The sequence below is a fragment of the Ictalurus punctatus genome, chromosome 18 (genome assembly GCF_001660625.3).
Source record: "Ictalurus punctatus breed USDA103 chromosome 18, Coco_2.0, whole genome shotgun sequence".
Lineage (NCBI taxonomy): Eukaryota > Metazoa > Chordata > Actinopteri > Siluriformes > Ictaluridae > Ictalurus > Ictalurus punctatus.
In genome coordinates, this window is record NC_030433.2 from 440,001 (window position 1) to 456,269 (window position 16,269).

The following is a 16,269-nucleotide window of genomic DNA, read 5'->3' on the forward strand; positions in this document are numbered from 1 at the left end:
TTTGTTCTCTTGGGACCCAAAGGAAAAGGCAGATCATACCACGAGATCGGTCGAGCCATTGGTACCTTAATGTCAGATGAGGTGTGTGTGTGAGGGTTTTGTGGCTATGGACAACCATAACAAATCTCACTGTGTGTACATGTACCAGGAAATGCATTACTTCATTACATTTACTTGAGTAACTTTTTTGGGGAAAAATTACTTTTAAGAGCAGGTTTGGCCAAACTTATAGTATTACTCAAGTTCATTTTTAATCACAGAAATGTACTTTTACTTCACATGAATGTGAAGTAACTAGTAACTTGCTACTTGAGGAATCTTCTCATTGGATACTTTATTACTCTTACTGAAGTAATTATTAACATTATTACGTACAGTATTACTTTTACTGTTGCTTGAGTAATTGTTTTTGTAAGTAGTTTAACTTGTACTTGAGTAGAATTTTTGGCTGCTCTACCCAGCGCCGTGTTCCAGTGATGTTCTCTGGTGGGAGTATATCCACAGTGACATGACTGATGATGCCAAGATGTTTGTAATGATGTTTATCTGACCGTCTGCCATCATAGATTTATGAACTGTGTAGTGAGCAAATGAATTAACTTAAAGCATATTTTGTAATAATAAATATTAGCATGTAACATTCTTCAAACTTAGTGCTCGTGCTTTTGCGTGTTTCTCTGCGCTCTAGGTGTTTCATGACGTTGTATACAAGGCCAAAGATCGGGGTGACTTACTGGCTGGCATCGAGGAATTCCTTGACGAGGTCATTGTGCTACCCCCAGGAGAGTGGGACCCTGATATCCGGATTGAGCCCCCCAAAACCCTTCCGTCCTCAGACAAACGGTGCACCTTTTGAGTACCTTCACACTCACAATGTTGCCTAAATTGGTGTAAAAGAGAACCAAAGATAGACTGATTTTGATATACTGATATAACTATTTGTTCATTCTTGTCTATGTAGTAAGAACAACCTAGCAGGAGATGGATCCAAGCTTAATGGTGATGCTCCCACTGAAGGTGGTGCGGGAGGAGGTGGTGGAGGTCACCATGTTGGAGACGAGCTCAAGTTCACTGGCAAGTAAGTGGCCTATATGCTAATGCTAAGACTGCAGTTAGTGCAAACACAGATGCTTGTATGTGGTGCTATAACACTAATGTTCTGTTCACACAGGACTCATGCTAACACTAGCTCAGTGATGATTATTTTCCTTTCTGTCTCTTTTGCACTCTCTTCTGCTCGCTATCTCTCCTTTCGCAGGTTTTGTGGCGGTCTGATTCTGGATGTTAAGCGAAAGCTGCCTTTCTTTGCGAGCGATTTTTATGATGCCGTGAACATCCAGGCTCTGTCTGCTACTCTGTTTATTTACCTGGGTACCGTAACAAATGCCATCACCTTTGGCGGCTTGCTTGGAGACGCCACAGAGAACATGCAGGTACAGGAGATTATTGCTCAGCTGATTAATCTAATGAGTTAATGCGTTTACGTTGGTGCTGGTGGGGAACACGGTGTCTGTCTTTGTGTGTATGCCTCGTTTGCCTATTCTGATATTCACAGACTAGATGATTTCGTGTTATCTAATAACTATTGAGAGAATACTTTTTTAAGATGACTTTTTTATTCACACTCATGGGTGTGTTTGTATGTATGAGGGGATTGCATTTTTCTCCATCATGAAACAATGACTTTCTTAGTGACCACTTTTGAAGAAAAAGACTGATATTAAATGGCAGCTACACGTCTGCAGTCCCCTCCGGGACCGTCTCTCTTTGCTTGTGATGGTGGATGTTCTTGGGATTTTTTCCAGTCCCCTCTGAAAATATTACAATGGCAAGGCCAATTCATTTTTTTAATGTTGTACACCAACGACGTTTGAGTTTGAGATCGAAAGATGGACGTGAGATGAGAGTTTAGGATGTTGGAGAGCACCGCTCTTTTAACGTACCTCTTTCAGTAACAACTCCTGAAACTCTGAGATGTTTTTGAGGCGTATGTTTATGTCTTGATTTATAGAAGGTATGTGTGGTGGTGTATATCGCCATGTAGTCTGGAATCAAAGGGCTGTGACATCTACTTAGATCTGTAGGTACTCTGTAATGCTCAAGCTAAGAAGGATCAGCTTCACTTTAAATAGAGGTGGATTACGACGTGCATGAGCACTTGTTTAAAACACTCAACTATTCGATCCTACATAAGAACACTTCAGTGCTTTACAAGCGTCCAGTAAAACATGAACATGATGCTTATTAATAACTGTTTTCACAAGCCATTAGGCAAGAGTTATTTTATGAACACGACAGACAGTTTCACACTTCCTGGTTTTTGCTTTTTCTTCACTTCCACTTTCAAAGTGATGTTTAATGTTTGCACAGACGATGGTCATCACGAACACTGAGGGAGGAACGAATACAACTAAATGACCTAAATTTAGATATCGATTTTGGTAAGCCCTACTTGTGTGAGAAGTGCACCCGCCAAAGTGGTGGATGACCAGACAATTTTACACGCCACTGCTGACAATTCATCTGCCTTTGGAGAATGCCGGGTGCTAAATTCGTACCCTGTCCGTCACATAAAACCCACAGACTAGAGCTTCTTCTTTTCTCGGATTTACCAAGAATGCCTGTTAAAGCATTACTCAAAATTCAAAGTACAAAATCATAGGAACGTAATTAGTTACATAACAAGAAAACATGTAGAATAACAAATGAACACTATATTTTTGTAAATCACACACACATGAAATGTTGTCTTTACATCTAGTTGAAAAACTGACGGCTTAAGCTACCTTCCCACTCAGAACGTTACCTCGGACAGAGGCCTTCAGGAGCATTTCTCATTACGAAATGAGACACTAGAAGGCTTGATTTCTAAAGATGAAGTCAGTGATAGTGTGAATGTGTAAAATGTTGACTACCTCAGGCTACAGTCAAATGCAAATAAAATCAATATATGAAAAGAAAGATGGCACTTAACTGAACATAGCTATTCTAAACCCTAAGATATTATTATCCCAGACACCCTAACATCAGGGTCAGTCTTTCATTCACTCCATCAAATTCTGCTAATTTCTGTTTTTATGTGTTTTTGTAATTAAGAAAGCTGAAGAAAAATCAAACAATCCTCACACTGTCCCGAGACACCTTCACCTCAGTATGTGCTCACTTGGTGTCTTTCCAGAATATTTGATCCACTTGCCATATGCTACTTCACAGTAGGCTTTGCTTGTGATGGTGGATGTTCTTGTGACTTTTTCAGTCCCTTCTGAAACTACTATTATTAGTACAGCAAGGCCAATTCATTTGTTTGTGCTACACATCAAAGAGATTAGTAGATACTGTAGATAGAATAAAAAGTTTATTCCAGATAGAAATAGCCTGGGGGGGGAGGGGAGGTTTACAATTGCTATGGATAATGAAAGATTTTCTTTTTCCTTTTTAACATCAAAAATCTCTTTTACATATGTAAATTTACAAACAATTTTAATATCTGTTTGTGACACTACAAGTGTGAAATGATTGAGAATGGAATGCAGCTCATCTCAGAGTAGAAGTGAGAATGGAATGCACAGGCCACAAATATAAAGAGGGAGCAAACAAAACAAAAAAGGCCATGTTGGAGGTAATGAGGACAAATACTGTATCTAGAACGGTCTGAAATGTACCAGCAGTTTCATTGCATATGGAGAGTCAGTGTTTGCTGGTTTGAGATAAACTACCCTTGTAATTTTGTCTTGCACATGGGCCCAACCATGAGTGGGATTTTTACTCTCCCTTTTAATCAGTAGCCAAAAGCTTTAACTTTTCTTCTTCTTCTTCTTGTTCTCTCTCTCTCTCTCTCTCTCTCTCTCTCTCTCTCTCTCTCTCTCTCTCTCTCTCTCTCTCTCTCCAGGGTGTGTTAGAGAGTTTTGTGGGAACAGCACTAGCGGGTGCAGTGTTCTGTCTGTTAAGTGGGCAGCCCCTCACCATCCTCAGCAGTACAGGACCAATGCTGGTCTTTGAGCGGCTACTATTCAACTTCAGCAAGTGAGTAGGACTAATGTGGGCATGCTCTCTCTCTCTCTCTCTCTCTCTCTCTCTCTCACACACTCACACTCACACTCACACACACACACACACACATCCTTGTGAGGCCATATCTATGAGTTACACCTTGTGTACATCTATAAAACACAAGAGTCTTACCTTTTTTTAAAATACTAATTTTGTCTTAGTTGTTTATTTTATGACTTCTGCATCTTTGGGTCATTAAAAACTATTTAGATATCCAAACATTACTTATCAAAATATTTTTAAACGTTACAGGAAAAAATCTAAAGTTTTTATCAACTTTATTAATAGGCACTGTTTCAAAGATGATCAAATGTTTTCTTGTACAAATATGTCAAACAAGCCAAAAATTTCCATGGGGTGTACTTAATTTTTCACATGACTGTGTGTGTGTATCTATCTATCTATCTATCTATCTATCTATCTATCTATCTATCTATCTATCTATATAATTGAAACAACAATGTTTTAGTTCCTTCCAGTGTGGTGGTATTTGTAAATTGATTATTGTTAAAAATAAATATAATTTTTTTATTATGAAATAAGAACAGACTAGTATGTACGAAAGAATGAATATTTTTAAACTGAAATAAGTTAGCAAGGCGTTTTGCACAAAATTCTGATAAAGCCAGATATACAGAGAAGCCGATCGTCCTCCAGCAGGCTCTGATACGCAGAAGCCACGTCTTCTCCAATAGCCTGATGTACATAAATTCAAACCTCCTCAGTTAAGACTGACGGACAGTTCTCTATGCATATGCATGATTTTCTTGGGGCTGTCACTTTTTTATTTAAAATCCCACTAGCGTGATTGTGATCATTGTGATTTGACCGCCTGACATGGTCTTTATGATTTGGCTGTTTTCAGGGACCACACATTTGACTACCTGGAATTCCGGCTGTGGATTGGTCTGTGGTCAGGGTTCTTGTGTCTGGTGCTGGTGGCGACGGATGCCAGCTTCCTTGTGCAGTACTTCACACGCTTCACAGAGGAAGGCTTTGCGTCTCTCATCAGCTTTATCTTTATCTATGATGCATTCAAGAAAATGCTCAAGCTTGCCCATCACTACCCCATCGACACCAGTAACCACTGGGACATGGTCAATCAGTATGCCTGCCACTGCATGCCTCCTGAGGGTATGACACTATGTTTGTGTGTAAAAGCATTTGTGTGTGTTTTTGGGTATACAGTCCACTCAAAGTATTGGCACAGTAAGGCCAATTCGATTATTTTTGAAGATATTTGTTTTGTTCCTGATCATTTGTTGCTTATGCAACACTTCAGTGACACTTCATATTGCCTAACGAGCACTGAAGCAGTCGTGTCCTCTCAATGCTGAAACTAAATCACAGCTTGAATGTGCTGAACTCTCCACCCCACTGACCAGGCCTATTGTGTTTGTTTAAAACAGGCAACAATTCTGTCTCAGATGAAAAAATTGAAGCACTGTTCAACTCGACTGGAAAGGTAAGTGTGTATGTGTGTAAGTTGCATTGAAAAATGATTTTGTTTAAATACACCAATAGAAACAGTTAACAGACAGGTTCTTGTAAAATATTATTGTCAGTTAGAGTGTGTGTGTGTGTGTGTGTGTGTGTGTGTGTGTGTGTGTGTGTGTGTGTGTGTGTACATGGCCAGCAGCACGGGAATTCTACCTGGTCATCGGTAACTCGGTCAGAGTGTTTGGAGTGGGGCGGAGTTCTGCAAGGAGGATCCTGTGGCTTTGTTCCTGACATCACACTGATGTCATTTATCCTGTTCATGGGCACCTACACCTGTTCCATGGCCTTAAAGAAGTTTAAAACCAGCAGATTCTTCCCCACTATGGTACACACACACACACACACACACACCACGCACACACACCCCACGCACACACACACACCACTATAGTATTGTCTTGGGGGTTATTTGCATGTAGATTTGTAGAAAGAATTGTTGCGCAGGGTGAACTCTGTTGGTCAGAACAACCTTTAGCGCTCCAGCGGTGGAGCTGGATGAGTCTTGTACTGAAGGTGCTCTGCTGTTGGTCTAACAGGGAGTGGAGGGGATGTGATGCATTGTCCAGGATGGATAATAGTTTGCTTACTGTCCTTCTTTCTACAACCATCTCAGAACTGTCCAGGGGACATCCAGGACAGAGCTAGCCTTATTTATCCGTTTGTTGAGCTTCCTTGATGCTCAAGCTCTAATGCTGCTCCATAGAATATTGCCACAAAGAAGACAGAACTTGTAATAACTGACTGGTAGAAGACCTCCAACATCTAAACACACACACACACACACACACACACACACACTTTTGTCTTACTGTGCTTGTGATGGCCTTCCATTGACAAAATTATGCAGCTTGTTTATGCCAAGCCCACAGCTTTGCCTTTATTCAGTAAAAGCTGATGGTTTTTTTGTGTGTAAAAATGCATCTCCACCAGCCTAATCCCTGAGAGAGAGAGAGAGAGAGAGAGAGAGAGAGAGAGAGAGAGAGAGAGCGAGCACAAAACTCATCTTTGCTGAACACTGACTTCCACAGTGGAGGTGGAAAATATCCATCACTAAATCCTGCCAAAAATCTGTGATTACGCCCAATCCTTGCTCATTAAAAGCTCATTAATCTCCATTAGTTTCTAGCCTTGTGCTTATACTTGATCCCGAGTGGCATTTTCACAGGACAGATAAAAAATTTACTAAACCAATTATATGGTTATATGTATGTTTTTTCATTTTATTTCAATAACAGTTAATCAGAAGTAATGACTTGATCAGATCAGGCCATTTTGGGTATGACCATACAGTGGTGTGAAGAAGTATTTGATCTCTTCTGTTTTTGTGTATATCTCATAATAATAGTTTTAGATTTTCAAACGAAATGCAACATACTGTAAAACAAAGGCAATCTGAGTAAACACACAATACAGTTTTATTCATTCATTCATTCATTCATTCATTCATTTATTTATTTATTTATAAATATAATAAATATTTTTTAAAAAACAACAGTGAGAGGCTCTCGCTGTGGTTCTTTGGAGTCCCAGAGCCTCTGAAATAGCTTTGTAACCCTTCCCAGACTGATGTACTTCAATCACCTTCTTCATCATCATTTCTGGAATTTCTTTAAATTTCAGCACAGTGTGTTACTGAGTAAGACTTTTAACCAACTCCATGCTGTTGATAAAGTTCTATGTAAGTGTAGATGTGATTGAACAGGGTTTGCAGTAATCAGACCTGGTTGTGTCTCGTCCAGCTGAACCCCGTTATCAATGCAGTTCCATAGATTTGGGGAATTAGTAACTACGGGGGCAAATACATTTTCACACAGGCCCAGTTGGTATTGGAAAACTTTTTTGCTTCAATAAATAACATTATCATTTAAAAACTATATTTTGTGTTTACTCAGGTTGCCTTTTTTTAATCTTAGATTCTGTTTTAATTTCTGACACGTAATTTGGTATGTGAGATACACAAAAACAGAAGAAATCTGGATGGGGGCAAATACTTTTTCACAGCAGTGTATATTGGTATTGTGTTATACCTTGAAGAGGAAATCTGGAATAGTTAGTGTTAAGGTTATGGCAGGCAAATGTTAATTTTTTTGGATGTAGTATACTCCTTGTAATATGATACAAAGATTTTTAATTAGGGGAATTGAATGATTGATTAATTCATTGATTGACAGGTGCGTAAGCTGATCAGTGACTTTGCCATCATTCTGGCCATTCTGATCTTCTGTGGGATTGATGCACTGGTTGGTGTGGACACACCAAAACTAGAAGTGCCAAGTGAATTTAAGGTAAGTGGTGTGTGTGTGTGTGTGTGTGTGTGTGTGTGTGTGTGTGTGTGTGTGTGTGTGTGTGTGTGTGTGTGTGTGTGTGTGTGTGTGTGTGTGTGTGTGTGTGTGTGTGTGAGAGAGAGAAAGCTGTCAGTTTTTCTTCTATGTCCTACAATAATCTCTTTGTTCCTGTGTAATACTGATTATTATAGTGAATAAGAGCAGAATTACATGCAGAAAGAAAGCGAGCTTTGTCCTTACAGAAAGTGTCACTGGTTCCTCTCGCTAGGAAAAAATACCAACAGCCTCAGACTAATCTGCTCATACGAGTCATACATGTGTGGTTCTTCTAACTTTTGTGTGTGTGTCCAGCCTACAAGTCCAAACCGTGGCTGGTTTGTGCCCCCTTTTGGCAGAAACCCCTGGTGGGTGTACCTGGCTTCCTTCCTCCCCGCACTCCTAGTCACCATCCTCATCTTTATGGACCAGCAGATCACTGCTGTCATCGTCAACAGGAAGGAGCACAGACTCAAGGTGTGTGTGCACATTATGTAGGTGTGTGTCCACAGTGATGAACTGATAATTGGCAACAACACATTCCTATTTACAATCATAGATGCGCAAGCCTCAATAAATCCAGAAAGTAGGAAACCTTCCCATCTTCACGTGTCTTACCTGAGTGTATCAGAGAGAGTCCTTTAGTTTATATGCCATGTCAAAAATGCCTTTTTTTTACTGTCTGCGCCTCAGTCTTGTAAGTAGGATCCCTGATTCTAAATGATGTATTTTATTTAAATTAGCAAAGCAAATTTCATAAAAAATTAAAGAATAAACAAAAAAAAGTTTATAAAGACGCCTATTCGGGGGCAGGGTGGCTTAGAAGTGAGCACATTTGCCTCAACCTCAGGCATTGGGGGTTCGAATCCCGCCTCTGCTCTGTGTGACTGGAATTTGCATGTTCTCCCCATGCTTCAGGAGTTTCATCTAGGTACTCTGGTTTCCTCCCCCAATCCAAATAACTGCATTGTAGGCTGATTGGCATTTCCAAAATTGTCCATAATGTGTGCAGTTGTGCCCTGTGGTGGGTTGGCACCCCATCCAGTTGGTCCCCCGCCTTGTTCCCCAAGTTTCCTGCGATAGGCTCCAGGATATGTTGGATAAGCAGTATGGCCTTTTCATCTGAATGTGTTTTGTGCATGTTTTTGACCTCACTGCCAACACTGTAGGATTGTGTTGTTGAATTCCAGGTTGTGATTAATAAACTGTGAAAGGATATCATTCAACTCCTCCCTAAATGTTGTCTGTGTGTGGAGAGCAGAAAGGTGCCGGCTACCATTTGGACCTGTTCTGGGTGGCTGTATTGATCATTGTGTGCTCATTCATGGGCCTCCCGTGGTACGTAGCCGCCACCGTCATCTCCATCGCCCACATTGACTCACTTAGGATGGAGACCGAGACATCAGCACCAGGCGAACAGCCCAAATTCCTCGGAGTCAGGTACAGAGAGAGGGAGAGAGTGATGTCTGTTCCTGTAGTTTTTACTGGAAGACAATCTGAAGTATGCAGAAATAATCTGAAAATAAGGTTTTATTATTGTGTATTATGTAAAACAGAATTTTAGCTGTTTGAGGAATCCATATAAAATGCTCAGTTGTGTTAATATCTGTTTGCACACTGTTTTAATTTGTTTGAATTTTCATATTTTTCATCCAAATGGTAGCAACTAATTTCTGAGTAATTGTGGTGGAAGCAGATTTTTAGACCCCAGTGTAATGAATTCAGTTTAGCCATTGCTCCATCCTCATATATGTATATATAATGAATTACATGCAGATATGTGTGTGTGTGTGTGTGTGTGTGTGTGTGTGTGCATGAACAGGCATATGCATGAGTATGGGGTTAGATGGGGTTACAATTCTTACACCTTACACGAGTGTTTATTTATAAATGATGGGTGTGCTTAATCTTCTGGATTTAGGGAACAGAGAGTAACTGGACTGTGTGTCTTCCTCCTAACTGGCCTATCAGTCTTCATGGCACCTGTTCTTAAGGTACACAGGACTAAAAACGGCTTCATCCTTCTATTCTAAATGAGTATGATTACGTGGCTCTCTTCCCTCTGGAAAGTTACAGCATATGATTTGAGGCTGGTTTTGTGTGTGCGCATGTGTGTGAATGTCTCACAGATCTGAAGTCAGATTCCCATGTGTATCACATGATTCAGTCTAGTCCAGCTCTCAGGAACCGCCTTTTTAGTTCAGTAGTCATACGTACATCAAATGCTACGTCACGAGTCCGCCGTGACCTAGCAATCGGGAAAAAAAATGATTTTTCTGAAAATGTGGCTTTAAAACGTAGTCCAACAAAGGAAACAGTTAAATGAGGCTGTCCTTGGAAGTATTCATTCCCCAAGCCCCTGATTTAGAAGAATTTCGTTGTGTGCGTACTGTAAAAGAACAGGGCGCTGAGGTTTTGTGTGATTGGTAATTTATTAGATCTTTATCTACAATAATGTCAGTCCAACATTTTATTTTTATTTGATATTTATTTCAGTCATTTCCATTCAGGTTATCCTTTGGATGTCTGTCTTATAATTACACTACATATCCTCAACATACACACATTTCTTTTATTGATCTTGTTTATTTGGTGCATGCTATTTCAGCTATGGGATATCCGTATTGTTTATTTCACATATATTGTCCTCTCTTTTCTCTTTAGTTCATCCCCATGCCAGTGCTCTATGGTGTCTTCCTCTATATGGGAGTTGCATCGCTAAATGGAGTGCAGGTGAGAGTTTGAGCCCTTGCGTGTTGGACACACACACATCCTTTAATATTAGCGGGGCATGTCTCTGGTTTTCATGTTTTCTGATGTTACAATACAGTGAGTGTGAGATACTTGAATGTATGTCTCGATGTTAATGTGTGTGTGTGTGTGTGTGTGTGTGTGTGTGTGTGTGTGTGTAGTTCATGGATCGCTTGAAACTGTTTCTGATGCCAGCGAAACACCAGCCAGATCTGATCTACTTACGCCATGTCCCCCTCCGTCGAGTTCACCTGTTCACCTTCATCCAGGTAGTCTCTTCGTGTAATGAAGTGCTCAGATTCAGTCTCACAAGATCAGAGTATAGGACAGTTTGGACAGTTTTTTCTGCGCTAAGACACCTGATATAACCCAAGATCTATTTAAGCCAAGCTGTGTTAGAGCAGGGAAATGAACTGAGCTGCACAGTGACGATCAGAAGTTGTGCGGTTCTGGTTGATTCTGTATGAGTTGCTGTAAAACCAGATGTGTGTATAACACTGAATGAATGTGTAATGTACACATACACGTGTCTTTGCACAGATCCTTTGTCTCGCCCTGCTTTGGATCCTGAAGTCCACTGTGGCAGCCATAATCTTCCCAGTCATGGTGAGTCTGTCGTTTCACACTTGGCCAGAGTACTTGAGTTCCTAGCCAGCATCACGGAGGGGCAGGATGTCCTCATGACCGGGTTGTTTTCACACACATGAATTCTATCCAAATCCTAAATTAATTGAACAATGTTGTCTTAATTTAATCATTTCTGCTGTACATTTTTATATGAAGTATGGGGATATAAGTACTTCCACTCTTTTTCAGGGATTTGATTCGGACGTCTGTCTTGTACCCTAATCCTTGTATATGTCTTGTCTCTTTTTATAACTCTCCCTCACGCTTCAAAGATTTTGGCCCTGGTGGCTGTGAGGAAGGCGATGGATTACATTTTCTCTCAGCATGATCTCGGCTACCTGGATGACGTAATGCCAGAGAAAGACAAGAAGAAGAAAGAGGATGAGAAAAAGAAGAAAAAGAAGAAGGGCAGCATTGACAGTGACATAAACTACGTAAGAAAACGGTCCTGAGTGTCATTATCTAAAAAGGAAGAAAGCAAGCTGTGCAAAACAGATATTGGTCACTGAACAGTAATGAATCCTACTTAGGCAGTATGACTTCATTTGAGTAAGTTTGTACACCCTCTGCGCTTTACAGTCAGACTGTCCAGCCAATGAAAATATTCCCAGTATAAAGATATCCATGGAGACGATGGAGGAAGAGCAAATGAGGGGAGAGAAACCCTCAGAGAGTGAGTAGGGCAGAAATTCTGCATGAATGTCAGGGTTCCGGTCGAAAACTCTTTAAAAACTTGCACACTTTTGCCATGGACTTGGGTTTCTGCCTCACTCTCTTTTACTGTTGATTTCTCTCCTACTTTCTGATTCAGTCCAATTCCCAGTCAGTCGGGTCTGATTTGAATCAACCTTAACTCTTTTTGCTTGCTGGACGTTATTAATCTTTAAATGTTTTAAGTAACATTAATCTAGACATGCAAAAGATTCTCTCTCGCTCGCTCTCTCTCTCTCTCTCACACACACACACACACACACACACACTACAACACACGCCTGCTGTATTATTTCTCCGCATGCTTTTCTTTGTGTGCTTATATTTTGCTGCACTTGAACCCATGATGATCTGTGTGTATATCTGAATGAATTGTTTTAACACTGCATGTGAATATTTTACAGGAAATAAGCCCATGTCATTCCTCACTCCATACTGACTCACTGGGCTTCTGTCCATCCCAGCCTGTGTCAAGGTAAACACGCCAGACTCAGAGCTTCTTTTTTTTGCACAAAGCATAATGTCTTCAAATGATTCAAATGATTCAGAGTGACCCGATATAAGAGGACATCATGTATGTGTCTTTTTCTCACAGCCAAGCCTATTTAAGAAGTCTGTACCTCTAAACAGAGCTGATGTGGACCCCAAACTCAGCAGATATCTCTGGAAATCTCAGGCGGATGAAACAACCCTTTAGCCCTCATCCTCTGTCCACTAGCTTTAACTCTAGATGTCTACGAATACAATTGTACTATGGGATATAGCTTAGTTATCTCATTGAATAGAATTATATGTACAGTCGTGCTCATAAATTTACATACCCCTTGCAGAATCTGAAAAATGTTAATTTTTTTAAATAAGAGGGAGCATAAAAATGGCATTTTGTTTATTTAGTACCGTCCTGAAGAAAAAATTTCACATAACAGATGTTTACATATATAACACAAGACTTAATAATAATAATAACTGAATATACACAAATCAGCATTTAATTTGTGTACATTCAGTTATTATTTACTTTTTAACGGGATGATCTTTGTAAATTATTTTGTTTAAGGCTCTTTTTTTTTATCATTTAGTACTGTCCCTGAGAAGCTACATAAGATATTTACATTTTCCCCAGAAGACAAAATAATAACCATTTAAAGATAATCCTGTTCAAAGGTTTACACCCCCCTGACTCTTAATGTATTGTCGTGCCTTCTTGAGCACCAGTGAATGTTTGCACCTCTCGTAATAATTTTGTATGAGTTGTCGTCAGTGTGAAAAGATTTATCTCACAATCATATTGTTACTGTTGGAAAGTTCAAATATGCAGAAAATGCTTCAAAGGTAAAGAATGTGCAGGATTTTTCTGAAGAACAGTGGGCCGTTTAACTGCTCGGGACAAACAAGGGACTCGTGAACAACTCTCACAAAACATAAACACGCTCATCGATCATCCAGGTAACGACACGCAGTATTAAGAATCAAGGGTATGTAAACTTTTGAACAGGGTAATTTGTGTAAGTTCAGTCAGTGTTGTGTCTTGTGGACTATATGTAAACATCTGTTATGTGAAATAACTTCTTCAGGGCAGGACTAAATAAACAACAACATGCATTTTTTTTTGACCCCTCTTATTTAAAATAAATAAATAAATAATGAACATTTTGCAGATTCTGCAAGGGGTGTGTAAATTTATGAGCACAACTCTAAAATATATGAAAATGGATACATATTGTACATGCTTGGCAGGAAGGTGCCACTTTGATCTGAACAGAATGTAAAATTTCGAAACTTAAACCATTGCACTCTCATCTTTAACTTCGTGACTGTATCTTATCTGAACCTTTTTGTCCGTTAGATTTTAATCAGTATCGTTAACTCACTAATACAAAGAGTATGAGGAAATGAAATGCTATTACTGGACTTAAAACCCACTGTGACTGTAAGAAGGAAATATTTTGTAATCTAGATCAAACACTTCTCTAAATATATGAACAATATTGTAGATGTTTAAAAATAAATGATTTACAGATTAAGGCTTGACATGAGTAACACTGTGTAGTTTTGCAGAGTGGTATATTCATACAAAGCAAAGCAAAGATTTGAGTCTTTAATATGAAAATTTTACCTAATATTATGTAATATCTTTTTCTCAGTTAATGAGTCTTAAATTTGTGCAGAATCTGTCTTTTAGCCATAAAAGGTCATCTAAATGAGCAAATTAGATCAAATATTTTAATAAACAAATATTATAAATAATAGAAAGAAGCATCAGTTCTGAAACCAAAATATGTTTCACTATCTTATCTGTTTTTCTGAAGCAATGCTGCACACGTATACTTTACTGATGACTTCATATTATTACATTTAACCTTGAATCATAGCTCTACCTCTTAGAATGCTGTAGTGCCAGGCACTGTGAGTTTATTCTACGCAGATATGGAGTGATTGTGATAAAAGCTTTGTTCTCCTAAGAGTGGGCACAACTGAGATTGCTGTAATCATTTTATTACAAATTATAATAATCTTCCATAAAGTATGCAAAACATTCTAAGTACATGTCAGATTTGTCTTGAGGAGATTAAAATGTGATTTTATTAAATGTACTTTCAGAATAATCTGTGCAAATATATTTTTATTGTACTTCATTTAAAAAAAAAAACAAAAACAAAGTCATGATTTAGCTAGTATATAGGGCTTTTTTTTTTATATACATATGTTTTTCAATGTGTATTTATATCAGCAATGGACAATAAATAGAAATCGTTTAAAATATCATTTCAAATTAATTTATTAATTCAACTCAAAATTGCTGAGTAAATTCTAAAGACTGTTCCTCAGCTTCCGAAATACTCAAACCAGCCTGTCCGGCACCACAACCATGACATGGTCAGAATCCCTGAGATCATGTTTGACGTGAACATTATCTGAAGCTCTTGTATCTGTGTATCTGCTGCTTTCATGCCTCGTGCTGCTGCCACATGACTGCCTGATTGGAGAATAGTATGAATGAGCAGGTGCACACTTGTTCCTATTAAAGTGGCCAGTCCATAATATATAACTCAACATTGGTAATTAATGCCTTTTTATCCATTAAATCTCAATCAGTATCAGTAACTCATTCACAGAGGTACAGCATGAGAAGATGCGACACTATTCAAACAGACAGCAACACTACTGTGTTTGAGCAGTTTCGGTCAGGTGTGAGTCAGAAGCTTTGGGTCAGGATTTATGGAGTCTTTTGCGTCTGTATTAGCATTCTCCCGGTAGATTTGCGAAGTGTGGATCCATGGCCGCTTTTTTGGCTAATATTGTCCACAAGGTGTATTGTGGACAATATATGTGGACAATTGTGGAGGAGTATTGTGACGGTTCCTTGTTGACAGTTTAGAGATGTGTAAATTAAATGTGGGAAAAGAAGTGAAGGGAATGGTGGATAAAATGATATAGAATAAATTATTTAAGGAGTAATAAATGAAGAAAAGCTGAAATGCAAGGAGGAGTTTGTGAATGGAGACAGTGTGCGTAACTAGGCAACAGCGTTGTCTTCTGTGACATGATGTTAGTATGTCCCAGTGTTGCAGTCTACGCACTCAATAGTATGTACACCTTTTGTGAATAATATAAGAAAGTGAATTGGGATGCAGCAAAACTCTCTTAAATATTTCTGAGTCTTTATTTGCTCATTTCTGTGTTTTTATTTTTATTTTTATTTTTTTAAATATATATTGTGGCATTATTCTGGCTATTTAAAATGAGTTCAATTGCCTAAAAGAGCTACATGTAAAAATTAGCAGCACTCTCCTGCGCACTGTATAATAGATCAATGATAATTATTAATTGATTTATAATCAGAGGGTATGTTTTATGAATCATTTTAAAGATGTATATTACAATCAGTTGCTGTGTGATTTGTGTATGTCTTACCTACACAATAAGTCATTATGGCTTTATAAGGATGCTTACACTACATATGATGTGCTACTTTGTATTTTCAACAAGAAATGAAACATGGAAAATAAAGGACCTTTGAACATTGTTCTTGTCATGCTTATTGATCGTAGTAGGGCTTGTCCCATTCATGTTGAATCAAATAGAAACAAATAAAAATGGAAGGAAAAAACTGGTTTACAAAGTGATGAACAAAACTTGATATATTTTATATATATATATATATATATATATATATATATATATATATATATATATATATATATAATATATATATGCAATATGAAAGGTGTTTATTTATTTGGAATATTATTGGTGATTAGTATTTGTTTAAAAAAAAACTATGATAAAAAATTACAAGTGTATATTC

General features: G+C 38.5%; 1 protein-coding gene across 4 annotated transcripts in view; it reads left to right on the forward strand.

The window, feature by feature from the left end:
• Window positions 1-15,987, forward strand: part of slc4a4b (solute carrier family 4 member 4b) — a 40,419-nt gene extending 24,432 nt beyond the window's left edge. For 2 of the 4 annotated variants that reach the window (XM_053687787.1, XM_053687789.1), the window contains 19 exons: window positions 1-81; window positions 689-843; window positions 962-1,078; window positions 1,259-1,433; window positions 3,890-4,023; window positions 4,916-5,184; window positions 5,460-5,515; window positions 5,687-5,875; window positions 7,722-7,835; window positions 8,187-8,348; window positions 9,133-9,311; window positions 9,793-9,865; window positions 10,536-10,604; window positions 10,784-10,891; window positions 11,163-11,228; window positions 11,522-11,683; window positions 11,829-11,922; window positions 12,365-12,435; window positions 12,556-15,987. The exon at window positions 1-81 is cut by the window's left edge and continues 7 nt beyond it. In XM_053687787.1, coding sequence (XP_053543762.1) covers window positions 1-81; window positions 689-843; window positions 962-1,078; window positions 1,259-1,433; window positions 3,890-4,023; window positions 4,916-5,184; window positions 5,460-5,515; window positions 5,687-5,875; window positions 7,722-7,835; window positions 8,187-8,348; window positions 9,133-9,311; window positions 9,793-9,865; window positions 10,536-10,604; window positions 10,784-10,891; window positions 11,163-11,228; window positions 11,522-11,683; window positions 11,829-11,922; window positions 12,365-12,399 — 2,238 coding nt within the window. In that variant the 3' untranslated portion in view covers window positions 12,400-12,435; window positions 12,556-15,987. The remainder of the gene's footprint in view (window positions 82-688; window positions 844-961; window positions 1,079-1,258; window positions 1,434-3,889; window positions 4,024-4,915; window positions 5,185-5,459; window positions 5,516-5,686; window positions 5,876-7,721; window positions 7,836-8,186; window positions 8,349-9,132; window positions 9,312-9,792; window positions 9,866-10,535; window positions 10,605-10,783; window positions 10,892-11,162; window positions 11,229-11,521; window positions 11,684-11,828; window positions 11,923-12,364; window positions 12,436-12,555) is intronic. The other 2 variants (XM_053687788.1, XM_053687790.1) reach the window with 1 other exon arrangement.
• The last annotated feature ends 282 nt before the right edge of the window (window positions 15,988-16,269 follow it).